The 16,961-nt window shown below is 51.5% G+C and overlaps 1 protein-coding gene across 4 annotated transcripts in view; it reads left to right on the forward strand.

The window, feature by feature from the left end:
• Positions 1–16,961, forward strand: part of BCAR3 (BCAR3 adaptor protein, NSP family member) — a 113,580-nt gene that overhangs the window by 45,812 nt on the left and 50,807 nt on the right. Inside the window, exon 1 of one of the 4 annotated variants that reach the window (XM_084873405.1) lies at positions 13,568–13,817. The exons of the other annotated variants lie outside the window; for them this stretch is intronic. Coding sequence (XP_084729531.1) covers positions 13,734–13,817 — 84 coding nt within the window. The 5' untranslated portion in view covers positions 13,568–13,733. Of the gene's footprint in view, positions 1–13,567; positions 13,818–16,961 lie in introns of those variants that run through there. 4 annotated transcript variants of the gene reach the window in all.

Below are 16,961 nucleotides of genomic sequence, written 5' to 3' on the forward strand. Positions count from 1 at the left end.
GAACGTAATGGATAAGAACCCTTTGCCTAGAAATATGCAAACACACTTTTCTGCAAGCTGCTCCCACGTGTGTGTGGAGAATCTCTGTGCTACCCCCACACGTTCACTGGCCCCTCTCCTGCCCAGGCCCTGACCTGGGCGTTGGCGCGGTGACGATGAGGAAGACTGGGTCCCGAGGCCAACAGACAAGGACAGAGCTCACTGCAGTGAGTGTTTCAGCAGCGGGGCCCTGGGAGGCAGGACTGGAGCGAGGGTTCCTCACAGGGGTAAACGGAGCAATTACAGCGGGGGAAAGAAGCTCTACGAGGCAGACGATCAGGGTTCCAGGCCATGTGCCACTGAAGACCACGCAAGGAGCAAATTTGGGAAGATGTAAATGTAATTTTGGGGTGACGCAAATTCCCTTCCCCTGACCTGGAAACAAGTCATGAGCGTTGCTCTCCCAGGTTATCCATGTACCTGGGGAAGTCCCCCTGGCCTTAGTGAGGGAGTGTCCGGCCTGCACCTCCGAAACAGGTTTCTGCTTTTCCACAAAACAGATTAGCCTTAGGATGGTGCTGCCGCCGCGGGAGCCTGGGAGGGGTACTGGGCGTGGGAGCCACACACACACCTATCGTCCTGCACAGAACATTCCAGCTCCAGGAGTCCCTCTCCCTGTCCTGGAGGCAAACCCATGCCTGCTTTATCCTTGGAAACTCAAGACACTGCAGTTCTTTAATATCATGTCCCTGGAGTAGGCTGTGAACGCTGTAGGTTTCCGCCCGTCACTGAACCATGAATGCACAACCCTATTATTAATGGGTGTATATTACCCATGTTTTCATGTAACATCGGTTTACGTTGTGTCTTTTTTTTTTTTTTTTAGCGTTTTTTGGGTATAGGGGGTCACATCTTATACTAGTGCATGTGAACTCCGGTACATGCCAACACAAAATGTATTATTGTATCTTGATTTCAAGTTTTACCTAACCTCACCCTGATAAAGGGAACCTGTAAACTCTCAAGCTGGTGATGTGAGTGAGCAGATTTATGACTGGGAAGGGCAGGGTGGAGTGGCCTGGGCCGATGACTGTTCTGGGGAAGGAAAACATCTCCGTGTTCTCAGTCCCTGCTCTGCTCCTCTCAGCACGTTGGCTGCGTTATCTCACATCAGCTTCTACACCTCATGGGAACACATGCCTGTAGGCTGCTCTAGCCTATAACCTTTTATTAAAAGATTTTTTAAATTGATCTTTGGAGAGAGAGGAAGGGAGATGGAGAAAGAGAGAAACGTCAATGTGAGAACAACATCCATCCATTGTCTCCTACACACACACACACACACACACACACACACACACACACACCCGGGATCGAGCCCGCAGCCCAGGCTTGTGCCCTGACTGGGAATCAAACCTTCAACCTTTCTGTGCACAGGACAGTGCCCAACCAACAGAGCCACAACAGCCAGGGGCAGATTATAATCGTAAAGCTATAGTCCACCGGGAAAAGGGATCTTTCCCTCCACTCTGGCTTGAAATATCACAAGAAAGGAGTCTGATAGGTCTAATCCGGGTCATATGTCTACTCCTGCACCATTCAGTGTCCAGCATTCTGATTGGCTCGCACACCCATTACCGGTGTTCATGGCATGAACGCTCATGCCGTGGGGTAAAGCTTTTAAATGTGATGACCAAATCTGCTATTTAAGTAATTTCCCCCTGACTTTTCAGGATCAGAAGTATATTAGATTATATCTTCTAATTGTTTCTGTCTACAAAGGGTACACATGTAAAATGTTGTCATATAAATGCTAGGCTTTGCAAAGAGACAGATATATAGATATAGGTATAGATATAGATATGTATCCTTTTAAGTCCTGTACTCCTCTTCCTCTAGTTTCTCTCCCTTCTGGTTAATATATGTGCTGAATCCCCATTGCTTCCCAGCTTAATGGCCAGATCCACCTTGTTACTGGGAACTTGTAGGGATGAGGGGGGCAGGGCAGAGAGGCTGCTCTCCCTGGTAACTCTCTCTTCCCCCACCCTGCCCTCCCACTGCTCTATCCCAGGCACAGCTCTCATTCTAGAGATGGTTGGTGTCAGTGACGTGGGCCCGTGACGTGTGAAGGAGTCAGGTGATGGGATAGACTCATGTGGGGGATCTCTAGTCCTGGGGCGAGAACCTGGAGGGCGAGGCATTGTACTGCCCTTTGCACCACCAACAAAAGGAACTCATTGTCTGCACCGTGGGCGCCAGGGGTGTTGACCATCTGATGTCACTTCTGTAGGTGGCCTTGGCGTGGCAGCTGACTGCCTGAGGAAGTGAAGAAGCTGGCTGGTAATCAGTATGGCCCTTCCCATCAGCACAGCCTCTGCCTTTTCCTGCGGAGAAATGGGCCTGTTGGTGTCTCTGTGTGAGACAAACCAGGTCCCCAGCCCTCCAGCCATCACCTGTACTGGAGGCTCTGCTGAGTCCTGGCTCTCCCATTCTGGCCCCAGCAGCCCTCTGTCCCCGCCATCTCCATCAGCAGTGAACGGGGATGTTTCTGACGGGACCTGCCGTCTGTGTTGCCGAGAATATCCGTCACTGTGGTGCGGGGAGAAGGTGGTTGCAGGAGCCACAGTTCTGCCTTTGGGTTTGCACAAGATAAGCTCCCCCAGGCAACCGGGTGGAATCCATGCTCCCGTGATCACATCCCATAGAGCCAGCCATCCTGGCTCATGGTGGTTTTAATTATTAACTCTAAGGACTGTTTGATCTCCAGCGTACAATGGAGCTGATAATACACGTCTCCCGGTGTGAGAACTAAGTAAGGCACTAAGGTGAAAGCTCTCTGTGTAAATGTTGGCTCTCGGGGGCCTGCCACACGGGGTGAGTGAGGCTGCCTGGGGGGTCGCCGGCCGAAAGGCAGAGAGGTTTCTGTGACTGCTGCCGTCTTCGGGGAGCACGTCCCCCCGGCCTGTGGCTGGGGAGGGGTTGCTGAGAGTCGGACGGGTGCTGTTCTGCCTGTGGTGGTGAGGTTAACTACGGTATGCACACCAGGCCTTCTACCAGCCGGGTGAGGGCGGTTTCTTCCCCTCTCATGGTGTGTGAAGCCGCTCCAGCGGCAGGAAGGCAGGGCTCACTGCCTGCTTCAGGGTCTGGCTAGCTCCTCTCACCAAGCACAGCCCTGCTGATGCTGATGCCCGCCTGTGTCCACGGTGCCCGGAGGCTTTCTCTGTCTTTGCTCATGTCCCTGACAACCAGGTGTTCTCTGCACTTCTTTCTTTACTAGAAAAAAAAAAAAAAAAAAAAAGATCCAGTGAGACCATCTGAAGCCACAGCTCTAAGAGCCACTGAAAGTCTTTCTGGATCAGTGGGGATTTTAGGGTCACATGACTCTGAAAGCCAGCCTCTCACCCAATAGTTTATATACAGTTTCCAGTGGCTCCTGGGAGCCCCGCCCCACCCCCAGGCTAAAAACTCCAGGTCTGGGCTGTCCCTCAGAGCTCTTCGGGCAGGACAGGACGCAGAAGGAACCAGTGTGTCACCCAGAGGCTAATGCTCGTGATCCGTTTACAGCATGTCAAACTCGCAGCCTGCGAGTGTTAGCCTTTAAGTTTGACATGCTTGATTTACAGTAGGGGTGTCGAACTCAATCAGAGAAGGGGCCAAAATCTAAAATCCAGCCTAAATCGCGGGCCGAATGGTTTACTGAACAGTCATAAACTGACAATGTTAACCAGAAATGTGAATTTAAAATGAGTGGAACAATCTTTTCCTTAACAGTGCTGTTAACCAACTCACATGCTATCAAGCAAAACAGTAATATTGGTATCAAGCAAAACAGTAATATTGGAATGTACCTAAAATGCTCATTGTTTTGTTTTCTGGCTAGATGTCTGACACCGTTTTCCCCGGATCAATGAGTCAATGTTCGGTTTTATTTCTTGGGCTGTAGCAACCCGCAAAACAGCATGGAGGTTGTCATCGGTAATGCGTGATCTGTGCTTGTTTTTGTTCAGATTCATTATTGAAAACATCTGTTCACAAAGATAGGTGCTCCCGAACATGGATAGAATACAGGCAGCATGAAGTCGGACCTCTGGCGTTGAGTCAGGGGGCAGTAGAGCTCTGGCATTGAGTCAGGGGACTTTGAAAAAAGTCCTCAATTTCAACATCCTGAAACCTTGATTTCAGGCCACTGTCAGACTGAAGCTCGATTATCTCCATCTGAAGGTGATGGGGCACATTGTTGACATCAACTGTAAAAGGATTGGCAAAGATGTCAAAGCCTGAGTGCTGTGTTCTAAAGTCAGAGAAGCGCCGCTCAAATTCACTTAGTAAACGGCTAACTTTGGTAGCCAGCCGACTGCAAGGAAAAGTACCAGAAATAGTGGTTGAGATACTCAAACAAATGGGAAAGTGGGCAAGATTGTCCTGTTCCAGTTGGGACTTCCATAGTTGAAGTTTACACTGGAATGCTGTGATCATGTCAGACATCTTCGTGATGACTTGTTTGCGTCCCTGCAGCTTCAGATTCAGTTGGGTGAGATGCTCGCATATGTCACACATCATAGCAAAATCACATAGCCAGGCGGGATCCGACAGTTCAGGCAAGGGCTTTCCTTTACTTTCCATGAAAAGAGCAATTTGTTCTCTGAGCTCAAAAAAACTTTTGAGGACTGCGCTCTTGCTCAGCCATCTTACTTCTGTGTGGTATGGCACGTCTCCATGCTCTGCACCCACCTCCTGTAAAAACTGCTGGAACTGGCGATGATTCAGGCCATGTGCCTGTATAAAGTTAATAGTTTTAATGACTGTGGTCATTATGTCGTTCATGTCCAGAACTTTTCCACACATAGCCTCTTGGTGGATAATGCAATGATAAGTAATCAAGGGTGTGTGGCAGTGACTTTTTTGCATTCTTTCCTTCATTAGTCCAACCAAGCCTTTCTTTTCTCCGCACATTGAAGGTGCGCCATCGGTAGTTAGCCCCACCAACTTTTCCCAGGGTAATTTAAAATTATTTATAGATTTCTCCACAGCCTCAAATATATCTCTACCAGTCGTCGTCCCATGCATGGCAGCTACATCCAAAAGTTCCTCAGTGACAGAGAGGTCGGTCTTCGTAGCATGTATAAAGATGGACAGCTGCGCTGTATCAGTGTTGTCTGTGCTTTCATCGATAGCAAGTGAAAAAGCGAGATAACTGCATGCCTGTTCGGCCAGCTGTGATGATAGGTTTCCTGAGAGTTCTTGAACTCTATCTGCAATGGTATTTCTTGACAAACTGACATTTTGAAAACTCTGTATCTGGTCTGGGCATACTTGCTCACACACTTTTAGCATGCATTGCTTCAAAAAGGCACCCTCTGAAAAACACCTTGAAGTACGGGCAATTTCTTCAGCCACTATAAAGCTTGCTTTCACTGCAGCATCATTTTTCGCTGTAGCCTTTGTAAACATTTGCTGCTGTGATTGTAGTTTGCCTTTTAGTTCTTTAACAATTTTATGCTTTTCTTCCAAAGTATATTTGCCATACTTAACATTATGTTTGGTGTCAAAATGACGACGTATATTGTACTCTTTCATCACCGACACTGTCTCATAACACAATATACACACTGGTTTGCCCTCTCTAAGCACAAACATGTATTCATTTTCCCATTTGTCATTAAATTGTCTGCCTTCACCGTCAACTTTTCTTTTCCTGGACATTTTGGGATCAATATTGGCAGTAAAAGATGTAGTTTATTGGAAATCTGCGTTAGAAGGAAAAAGTTGAAAACTGCACAGGGATAGCTTGATTTGGCAGATGGAGTGGAGAAAAAAAAAGTCAGTCAATAAATGCCTGGCTGGGTACAGATAGCAGATTCTGTTGCGATTTTTATGCCTGCACTTTATGCCAGGAACTGGCAGCTTCTGCTGTGTATTTTTATGCCCGCACACTCACTCTCTCCTCTGCTCTGCCACCCGCACAACCACATCGGATGCGGGACTATAGGTCACGCCTCCTGAATCTCGTGACTTGTTATCTATGCGCATGCGTAATAGATAGCAAGTACGGCGGCCGGCGAGGCGGCCCGTCGAGATCACAAGCCTCCTATGTCACCGCGCGTCATTGTGATGGAACGCAGCGGAGTGCAGTGATGACAGCGCAGTGCGGGCCACATTGCAAGGCCTGGCGGGCCGGATTTGGCCTGTGGGCCTTGTGTTTGACATGTGTGATTTACAGCTATGAAAGGAGATTCCTACAGAAACATTTCATTCCGGTGGCTAGAATTTGCTTGGAAAGAGAGAAGGAGGAATTAATAATATCACTTTCTGTGTGACTTGGGCAAGCTTTCAGGGTTGAAAGGAGTGGAGTGAGTCCTAACTCCCCTGCGCCCCAGGTTCCAGCCTTTCTTGAGCTTCCTCCATGCCTGCTTTGTGTGCTCAGACACGGGGCAGCCTTGCTAGGTGGGTGACGGGCGTGGCATGGCGTGGCGTTAGAAGAGTACACTGTAACTCGGACAATTCCTGCCACTAGGGACTAGAGAGGAGGAGGTGCAGGCAGGAGGCAGCATCTGGGAGGACACAGGAGGCAGAGAGGGGGGATCTGGCAGAGGCAGCCCAGTGTCCAAAGGGCTGTCCCAGCACAGCTCTCATCCCAGAAGTGGCTGGTGTCAGTGCCCAGGGACGCGTGCCTGTGAGTGTGAAGGAGCCAGGCGCATGGAGGTGGTCCTCCGCGGACTCTAGACTCGCGTGGGAGATCTCCGGTCCTGGAGCCGGAGCCCGGAGGGCGAGCACGGCTCAGGGACGTGGTGGGAGGAGCCTCTGGCAGGCACCAGGCAGGCCAGGCCGAATCCCGATTCTGCAGCCAGCGTGGTATGGGACAGTGGGAAAGAGGGCCTGGAGCCAGGTCCTGCAGCGGGGCCATGGAATCCCCCCCAGTCAGACTGGCTGGAAAAGGGTGGGCGCTGGGGGCGGAGTAGTTGTGCTGCGGACACACAGGCTGACAAAACAAGCAGCTCCCCTAACAACAGAGATTCTGGAGCAGAAAACCATCCCAGACATCTGAGCATATGTGCCATGTTCATACGTGGTCTGAAAATTGAAAGGCTAAGCAGTGTTTTAAGGCTAATAAACTCTTAGACTCCTCCCCATTTTTCCTGGCTTTCCAGGTCCAAGAGTTGCAGTAGCACTGCCGGGGCCTGTCATTGGCTCAGGCCAGAGCTGGCCACCCTGTCCCTGTAGCCTGGCCTTGCAGTGAGATTTAGGGTGCATTTGGGCATGTGCCCTGTGGAAGACACAAGCAGGGCACTTGGGTTTTGTCTTTTTCTTTGAAAATGGAAGGGACACTCACATGTCTGATTGCCTGTTGAGCGTTGGGTGCCAGATTCTTTGTTATCTCATTTAATCCTCACAAAAATACTAGTAAGTGAGAGGAGCAAACTGAGGCTCAGAGAGGTTAAGAAGTTTCCCCAGGTCATCCAGCTTGCTGGTAGTGCAGTAAAGACTTGCACCCTGCCCTGGCCTGTGTGGCTCAGTTGGTTGAGCATTGACCTATGAACCAGGAAGGAGATCATGGTTCAATTCCCAGTCAAGGGTGCGTGCCTGGGTGGTGAGCTTGATCCCCAGTAGGGGGCATGCAGGAGGCAGCCAGTGGTTCTCTCTCATCATTGATGTTTCTCTCTATCCCCTCTCCCTTCCTCTCTGAAATCAATAGAAAAGTATATATATATTTAAAAAGACTTGAACCCATCCTGGCTCTCCCTCTGCCCTCCTACCTCCCAGCGTGGCTTTTGAGACATGCAAATCTGCGTCTTGCAGCTTCGTTTTGGGAGATGTCCTTTTCCAGAAGTGCTTGTGAGGGGGAGCTATTGTAGTAGCAGCGGAGGTGGGAGGCAGAGCCGCTGGCGTTTGCTGTGAGCCCTCGCCAGTCTTGCCCTGCAGATGCCCCTGGGCCCATGTCTGCAGCTCTGCATGGGAGGGGCCTCAGAGGGGCTTGTGGGTCACTGTTATTAGTTGCTTATATAGCTCACATGCACCAAAAATGGAAGGAAGGGGAAATAGAAACGCATACAGCAAAGAAAGCCTGGGAGCTCTGATGCCTGCACAGTGAGTGTAGAACAGAAGGAAGCTGGGGAGGCGGGTGGGGGATCATCTTGTGTGGGTGAGACTCCCCCGGGTGGGCTGCTGGGGACGCAGGGACCCCTGAAATTAAAACCATCACAGCCTGTGCCTTTTGTTCTGGGAGGAGGGTCCACGCTTTCCATAGACTACCCAAGAAGGCTGGGACCGCCAGAGAGTCTGACTACTGTTTGAAAGGCTGGAATTATGCCCCGTGCACATTCTTTTCATTTCAGCTTAATGCCAGGGACAGAAAATAAAGCTTGTGTGATATAGGATTTCTGGGGTGATACTGTTGTCGGTGGAAGTGGAGGTCTTGAGATGCCGTGAGGAAAATTTCTTGAGGCCCCCTCGGGATGACGGAGTTTTGCAGAAAGCTTTACTGATGATGTAAAGGGGGTTCCCGTCCAAGGCCCCATCTCTGTCTGTCTCTCCAGGGAAGAAGTCCAATCTTGTCTGCAGCAGGGCCAGAATGAAGGCCACTGCTCAGAGTTTCTGCTCCATGTTAAAGCCCAGTCCACTCCAGCAGCTGCCTGGCTTAGCGCGTGTCCCCAGATGCAGTCCATCGCATGTGGACGACACAGCCATGGACCGAGTGGCTGCTGACGGCCGCATGGCTATGGAGAGAGAACACGCCAGCACGTGGGCGAGTGCAGGGGGTGGATGAAGCAAGAGAGAACTAGAGGGAAGGAACTCTGGGGATTTTAACAGGAGCGTCTTTAAACTGACCAATTAACTCTTCAAGATTTCATGCACTTCTGATGGGGTTCCCCCCCAGCCAATCCATTGTTCCCCAGGCTGCACCTCCCCTGAGCCACCCAGACTTCACTGCACACGCACCATCTCCCCCTTTCTTGGATCCCTTCCCCCAGTGACCTGCAGGGAACGGACCGTGGTTCCCGGGGGAGTGTGGAGCTGAAGCTTCCTGGTGAGGCTGCCCAGGTGACCATGCTCATAATGTCTGGTCTCCCCTTTGCTCTCTTCCTATGATCAATATTAACCAGCTAATTACGGCAATAGGATACCAGGAGATGGTGATGGGGGAGGGGGACAGATGAGGTGAAATTGTATGTGATAGTGCAAGAAAGTAGTCGGGCCTGGGTGCTCACCTAGTTTTGCCTCACATGATCCATTATACAATTTTAGTTGCCAATAAAAGGGACAGGAATTTGTGGGAGGACAAAGGCCCAGCGGAGAGAAATCTGTGTGTGCATACTGGCCTTCATCTTCTTGTTTATGTGCTAGGCAGATCAATACCATTTCCCGACAGAAGCCATTTAGCAGCCTGCCCTCTCACCCATCCCCTTGAGGAACCCGGGGACTGTCGGGCCAGGACGTGAACAACACACACTCGTAAGCACGCCCTTTGCTGCACCAGCCACACACAAAGTGGCCAGAGAGCTGGGCCTGCCTTTCCTGCCCTCTTCCCTCCGAGTCTAGTTTGCATTCCTTTTTGGAGCAGGAAATAAGTCACACTTGCTTATAGAAACACGTGGAGGGCCATCTCTGACTGAGCCCGGCCTGAGGAGGTGACCTCTTCCGCAGCGCGCCTCCTGGCCCTCTCGCATGGCCTCTGCCGCCGCCCAGCCCTGCTGCTTGTGATGGGAGGGTGTGTGCTCCCTAGGAAGAGCTCCTCCCTCACCACCGCCTCCTGGTTTACTGTGTGCAGGTCTCACAGAGAGGCCGGCGGCTGCCCCTTCTCTGGCCCACAGCTTCCTGGGTTCTCGCTGAGCCTGCAGCGGGCATCCTCGGTGATTTAGGATCGGGCCGGCCACATTAATCTTCCTTCCTTCCCTGCTTCCTAGGACAGCAGGGGAAACGGGATTCGGAGCACGGGCCTTACTCTCTGTTTCGTTAACGCCATCTTTGTTCCCCCAGAGCCCAGTCCCTGGGGTCGAAGGAAGACAAAAAGCCAGGAGAGATCAATGTTTCTGGACAGGCGAAGTCTCTTGGTTGCCACAAGAGGCTGGGCTGTTTGGACCATGACTGGTGGTCACTGACGTTCTGAGTGAGTCCCTGTGGGCAGGGACCAGCCAGGATGGGCAGCCTTGCACCAGTGCCCTCTGGTCTCAGCATGCACTGTCCCTGGGGCTGCTTGACATGGCCTGAGCGCCTCACTGCATGGAAGGCTGAAGGCTGTGGGCTAGCTTTGGGAAAGGGAGTGGGAGTGAGGGTTTGGGGCAGCATCACATTCCTTGTTGCCCCGAAACGGAAAGGCAGATCCCTGGCAGGCACATCCTTCTCCCTCCGCCCAGATCTCTCTCCCCATGCCATCTCAGGGAGCAGCTACCTCACGGGGCCTGTGGCACTTTGGGAAACGGACTCTGTACTCGCTTCCAGCCCCTCTTAGCCGGAGGGCTATGGCGGAAAGGAAGCATGCACGTGTCTGTGAATATGGCTGGCAGGCAGCTCCTGTTTCCATGGTTACTAAGTAGTGCAGGTTCGTATTGGGACTGCCCAAGGGAACAATGACATTGAAGGCTATGCTTGTGCAGGGCCGCCTCCCGCCTGCTTTAGCCCTCTTCCCAGCTGGGTGGGCAGCATGTGACCTGGGGTACAGGGATTTCCTCCAGGGGTCCACCTGGCTACGGCGCCCTGGCTGTTTTCACAGGTGTTTCCCCTGGTGCAGAGGAATGCCCCCTCGCAGATCCGGGTGTGGGAGTGGGGGCGGGATGCACTGGAGAGCACAGCCCTTTCCCGCAGCTCCATGCGGCGGCCTCTGTCCCTCCGTCCCTGGCGTTGCATCAGCGACCCTGTACTCTGCCCACAGAAGGGCATGGTGTTTAGAAAACCCTGAATCCAGATTTGACTGGTCCTCAATCACATGTTCGAAATCATCAGAGTCCCCCTGCCCCAGTGTAGCAAGCACATCACAGCCTTTCCACGGGGCTGTGGGGCAGGTTCACTTAGAAGACGTTTAAAAAATAAAAATCTTATGTTTGCTTCCATGTGATCAGCCACCAGGTTCTGCAGTCACAGGCTGGATTCCCTGGTGCCTTGTCTGCTCTCCGCTGAGTGACAGGCAGTTCTGGTCCTCTGTGTCTTTGTAACAAGAATAGAATAATCACTGTGGGATGTAAGTGGGGGAATTGATCGGTGTGGATGGGAGACATTTAAAAGCTTAACAAGTCAGTGAATTCATGCAATTACCATTTTTAGTTGCAACAAACGAACAGGTTATTTTAGTCTCTCCTCTGCCATTTGAGGAGAAAATTGATTAAAATCTGTGACCCTTGCATCGAAAAGATTTTTGGTGTGGAACACAGAAATAAAAAGTGTTTAGGCACCCTAACCGGTTTGGCTCAGTGGATAGAGTGTTGGCCTGTGAACTGAAGGGTCCCAGGTTCAATTCTGGTCAAGGTCATGTACCTTGGTTGCAGGCACATCGCAGTAGGGGGTGTGCAGGAGGCAGCTGATAGATGTTTTTCATCTATGCTTCCAACTCTCTATCCCTCTCTCTTACTCTCTGTAAAAAAAAATCAATAAAATATTGTCATTTTTTTAAAGAAAAGTGCGGTAGGAAATACCTAATGATATTAGCCCATCCTTTAATCCTGACGGAACCAGTTTTGGAGACATTTCTTAGAATAAACAGGGACTGCCTCAGGTGACCAGCCGCGGGCCTGCCCCGGCCTGAGCGGCTTTGTTTTGCTTTTACCCCGGCTCCGGAGCACTTGACTGCGTGATGCTGTGTGATTTACATGGCTGAGTTATTTGTGTATTTCCTTGCAGGAATGCACTGCGTTCATGCTTTCTGCGGGTAGGGTATTGGCATTCAAAGGCCTTGGAATCCAAAGGCTTTGGCTAACTAACCTCTTGGAATTTCTGTGCAGGGTTGAAGGAGCTGTGTGTTTTTTGGGGTTTTTTTTTAGCCGTTTGGGGACTTTCTTAGCCTGAGGGAAAGGGGAGTAGCAAGTGAACACTGGGCCCCTTACCTGGTGGCTGTTGGCCTGACTGCTCGGGTCACGGGCCCTGGCTGCCCATGTGGACTTACCCTTTGGACCCTATTGAACCCCAAGTAATAGAAACGGGGGCAGAGAAATGCCTCTGCAGGTGCAGTACAGGACCTTGGAGAATGGTACTGACCCGTCTACTGGACCATCTTCAAGGGCCCCTCCAGCTAAACACACACCAACCGTGAGCTCCACTCCTCTGGTGCAGATTCCCAGGTCCTCAGGGCGGTCCCCAGACCCAGGAGTTCCCAGGGCTGCACATCCGACCTCCAGAGCCATGGAGGAGGGAGAAGGAGAGCAGGACAAGAGTCAGCCCCTGGTTGCTCCTGTGGCGCCAGAGCCTCTGTAGGTCTGTCCTCATGGAGGACGTGGAGAGACTCTGCCTGTCCCTCTCCCCGGCACTCAGGCAGCATGGAAGCTGCTCACAGGCATTAAACACACGGCTCCCTGGTTGAACAGGCAAACCTGACCAGGTCCAAAGGCCGAGGCCTCCTCTCAGCCACGGACCCGTTGGTGTGCTCACACCGCCCTCGTGTCCCCTTCGGAACTGAATGGGCTCTGTTTCTTCCCTGTTGCAAGTTTCTGCCTGTGCGAAGTTTCAGAAAGCTTCAGGACACATTCCATTTTGGGGAGGCCAGAGCCACAGAAAGTTAATATTTGGCGCAGTAGGAGAGGAAGAGCTACAGGCAGAAACCTGGGTTAGATTTAAAGAAAAAACAAAAACACCAGAATCATGGAGCATCCACTCTTAGTGGGATGTAAGGAGAAAAGCAATTACTTTCCCCGAAAGGCGTTAGGAGGCTCTTCATGGGGGAAAAGGAAGAAACAGGCTTGGCCAGGTTGGAGGTGAGCCTCCTATGCTGGATCCGGGAGTGGGCGATCAAAAGTATTAAAGGGAAGAAAGGGAAGGAGACAGACAGTTGGGTCAGAAGAGTCTACACAGCCTGTCCCATTCTCCCAGGAGCCTGCCCGGCCAGGAGGGGAGGGCAAGGGGCGCTCGGGATGTTTGCCGACAGACTTGCTAATTAAACACCAAAAGGCACTGTTGCTCTGACAGTAGTGAAGGCTGTGCCAACAGTATCAGCTGCAAGCTGGCCGCCAGGAGCATCCTAATTAAAAACAAACAGTTCGGGGATGGACTGGCAGAGTGGGGACCGGGATCCTGCCCGGGGTTCCTAGGACTTCTGAGATTGCTCCCAGGGGCAAGTCACACCCTGGCCACCTCGAGGTCCTCTCCTCAAAGGGGCCTCTGTCCCGTCCCAGGGAGGTGTGGCGTGTGCTTCCTGAACCCCGGGGTGCTGGGGTGACAAGCAAGCAGACAGAGCCCCTCGGAGCAGCTGGCCTGGTGCCCTCGGCCCTGAAGGAAAGGCTGCTGAGGAGGGTAGTGATTTCTGCCGGGTCTCCACATGGAGCGGACAGCTAGAGCCGAAAGCCTCTTCTGAGAGAGGTTAGAATTTCATCAGAGAGCAAGTCTGGTCACATGAGAATTTCTGGCACCGTGTGCATGGCAGGCTGGATCGTATTGGCTTCAGCAGAGGGGAAAAGTCCCAGCCCGGCCTGCGAGAAGGACTGGCTCACTCCCCCGGCCACCGGACGGCGGGCGGGCGCAGCACAGCTGCCGCTGAGCGGACCGGGCTCGGATGCCCGGAGCCCCCTTTCTTTTAACCCTAAAGAAAGCGTGTGGTCCAGGGACCGAGGACAGAGATGCCTAAGGAATGCAGTGCTTTCCACGCCTTCTCGGCAGCTCTGTGCTGCTTCTATCACCGCAAGTCTTTCCTGGGAGTCAAGGTAGGTGTGGCTTTGAGATAAGGTCCATCGGAAACTATTGGGGGGTCTTCAAAGCATCAGTTTTCCGAAGGGCACGAGAGAAAGTTTGCAGCCGGTCTTGCTGTCTGGCTGTCGAAACAGAGGCACTTTCTTTGACTGATCGATCTTCCTAAGCCCCCGGGGTACATCTCCCCTGGAGGCAGAGGGGGCTCCTGATCTGAGTTTCGGGAGGAAGCTCTGTGTTTCAGGACACTTGCCTGCTCCTTGGAATTGTATATCAAAGTAACTCAATGAGACCAAGCTATTTTTCTTCTTTCTCTTTGTTTCTCTCTCTCCCCCTCGCTCATCATAAATGTGAGGTGGCTGAGCCCCTCTCTCCGCTTACCCTGCGGGTCCATTATGTCAATAGCACATATCATGTGGAGAAACTGCCAAGGATCTCCTTTCGTATTGCAGCCAGGTTTCAGGACATTTCTGTATTCAGAGATGCCTTTTTTCTCTCACTGCTCCCATTTTTAACCTTGGCTACAAGAGCAGTGCCAAAGGTTTTGCGTAATATGTCAATATGCTATTTCGGTGAAAATAGTCAACGAACCTCATTTGACTAATTCAAGACGAGGCCTGTATGTCTGTGTTGCCCGCTTATGACAACACTAAGAATTAGGTTGAATGTAGGCTCCCCCTGGTTTGGGGTTTGTCTGCCCTGGAAAAGCCCTGTGCCCGGGTGCCTGGCCTCCTTTCTCCGTGGGAGACAGAGCCCTGAGCGGAGCCCCTCTCCGAGGGACCGCCGCAGTTAGTGCTGTTGAAAAAGCGACAACAGGGTTACCAGCTTCTACTTCTTTCTTCTCAAAAAGGTTTTCTAAAAAATCAGGAAAATGTGCAAAAGGGAGAAAGACCCTGTAGCAGGGGCCTTTGGAGAAAAACATACCCTTAGTGAGTGGAGGGCGGGCTTCTGTGGTCAGAGTCGCTTTCAACCAGGCAGCAAAGTTCATTTCTGTCCCTTTGTCATGGAATTTGGAGGCGGGTGAGTAATCAATCGCCGGTTAGAAGTGCTCTCTCCCTGATGTAAGAGCCCCTTTCTACCCGGGAGCCTGGGGGGTGATGTGAGGACCATGTGGTTTCTGACCTAAATATGGATCGTTCTGGCCTGGGGCAGATGAAGTCATGCCATTAGCAGCGCTTTAAAGCTGTCAAACATAGACCGGGAGGTCCCGAGGGACGCGTGCACTTCAGGGATTGGCAGTAGGCTTTTATTCTAAGAGAAGGCCTTTCATAAGCCAACGGCTGCTAATTCAGAAAAGGGTGACTCAGCATCTGGTATGTGAGGAAACAGCCCATAAATATTTGGGTCTGAGTGATGAGATTCTCTTTGGGTCCCCCTGCCCCTCGGCTGTGTGCCCTCCAAGGCCTGATAGAGACACAGTCACCTATGGGGTCCAGACCAGCCTCCTTCCGCCTAGCCCTTCCCCGCCTCCCCACCACGGCCTCTCTGGGGGTTCACTGTTGATCGAAATGCCTCCTTCCATCCAGGCTTTTTATCCCTGCCCCAGTTTGTTGCATCTTCATAGCCCAGGGAGGGGGCCTGACCTGCTCCCTCACCAGAATCTGAAGCCTTCAAACCCAGCGTAGGGTTCCCCACTGGTCCTTCAGAGGTGTTTGCTGTCTTGTTTTGCTTAGAGAGTTGCGTGGGGAAGAAAGTCCACCTGAGCCCAGACCCTTCCTCCAGCCAGCATCGCCGGGAGAGAATGCTGCCTCACGTTATTGACTTCCCCTGTAATTAGGGGTTTCGGGTCTTGCCGCTCATAATTAGTTTCCACTGCAATTAGTTTCCAGATTAAATTGGGATTGATTGCCTGATAGCAAAGCGGAAATAAAGCTCCCGTTCTTGACCGGCATGAATTTCTCATACCCAAAATAACACCACGGTAGCCATGGCAACTTTCCATTTGCTCTAATCTATATCATCTCTGGAGAAAGTAGAATGTTATTAATAGTGTTTGTTGTATGGGAAGAAAACCAAAAATATAAAAGCTCCTTCGCTACATAGGAGACCAGGGAATAGGATCTTTGTAGCTGAAATTTTGCAAAATTTAGAATATATTTAGGGGCCTCATGTGGGCATGTATGTATACAAAGGCCCTGGAAAGGAATTAAATGGGGGACCAGGAACGGAGAGGAGAAAGGGTACCTAGTCATGGCTGGCCCTCGAGGAGTGGAGTCAGCGACGAGATACTGCAGCCACTTTGAGGGTGTGACGTTAGCATCCCAGGCAGGTTCCCAGTGGCAGTCATTGCACAGAAGGACCCCCGGACCTGGATGAGGAAAGGAAAGGATATTCTGTTTATGCCCAGTGGGGAAGAGTTTGAAATGAAGATACTCCTGATCCATAGCATTAGGGAAGCACAGTCAAGTCCCACAATTCCCTGAATGTCAAATGCAGTAGCCCCACCACACGTGAGCACTCTGCTGAAGGGGGAGATAAATGACAAGTGAGTGACAACTGGTTCCTGCCTTCGAAGGACTTACCGTGCATTAATGAGGATGTCGTTAGGGTAAGGGCTAGAGTAGGGGTGTCGAACTCAATCAGAGAAGGGGCCAAAATCTAAAATCCAGCCTAAATCGAGGGCCGAATGGTTTACTGAACAGTCATAAACTGACAATGTCATAAACTGACATCGGAGTGCAGTGATGACAGCGCTGTGCGGGCCACATTGCAAGGCCTGGCGGGCTGGATTTGGCCCTCGGGCCTTGTGTTTGACACATGTGGGCTAGAGTCAGGGTTCCTAGAATTTGTGTGTTTGCAAAAGGCTTCCCAGTGTCTGAGTTCCTTCCTACAAGTTGTCTCTCTGGAGTGTGAAAACCAGTTCTCTGGACCGGGCAGGGCAACAGTTTACCCCTCTCCACAGAGGAGAAACTGAGGCTCAGAAGAACTACCTGACCAGAGTCATTTAATGGGGAGCCTGGAATAGAAATCAGGTTTTCTGGCCTCAAGCCCAGTGTTCTTCCTTCGATACCATGGTAACACAGAGAAACACGGTGATATATTAATACTTTCGTTTGTGGTTCAGTTGGGGAAGAATAGTGTGGATCTTGGTTTTCAGGCGAGACTTCAGGGAAGCTCTGGGGTCCCGGGGTTTGTGGGACAGGTGACCCCCCTGTGCGCAG

The sequence above is a fragment of the Pipistrellus hanaki genome (assembly GCF_964339955.1).
Source record: "Pipistrellus hanaki genome assembly, chromosome: 2".
In the NCBI taxonomy this organism is placed as follows: Eukaryota; Metazoa; Chordata; class Mammalia; order Chiroptera; family Vespertilionidae; genus Pipistrellus; species Pipistrellus hanaki.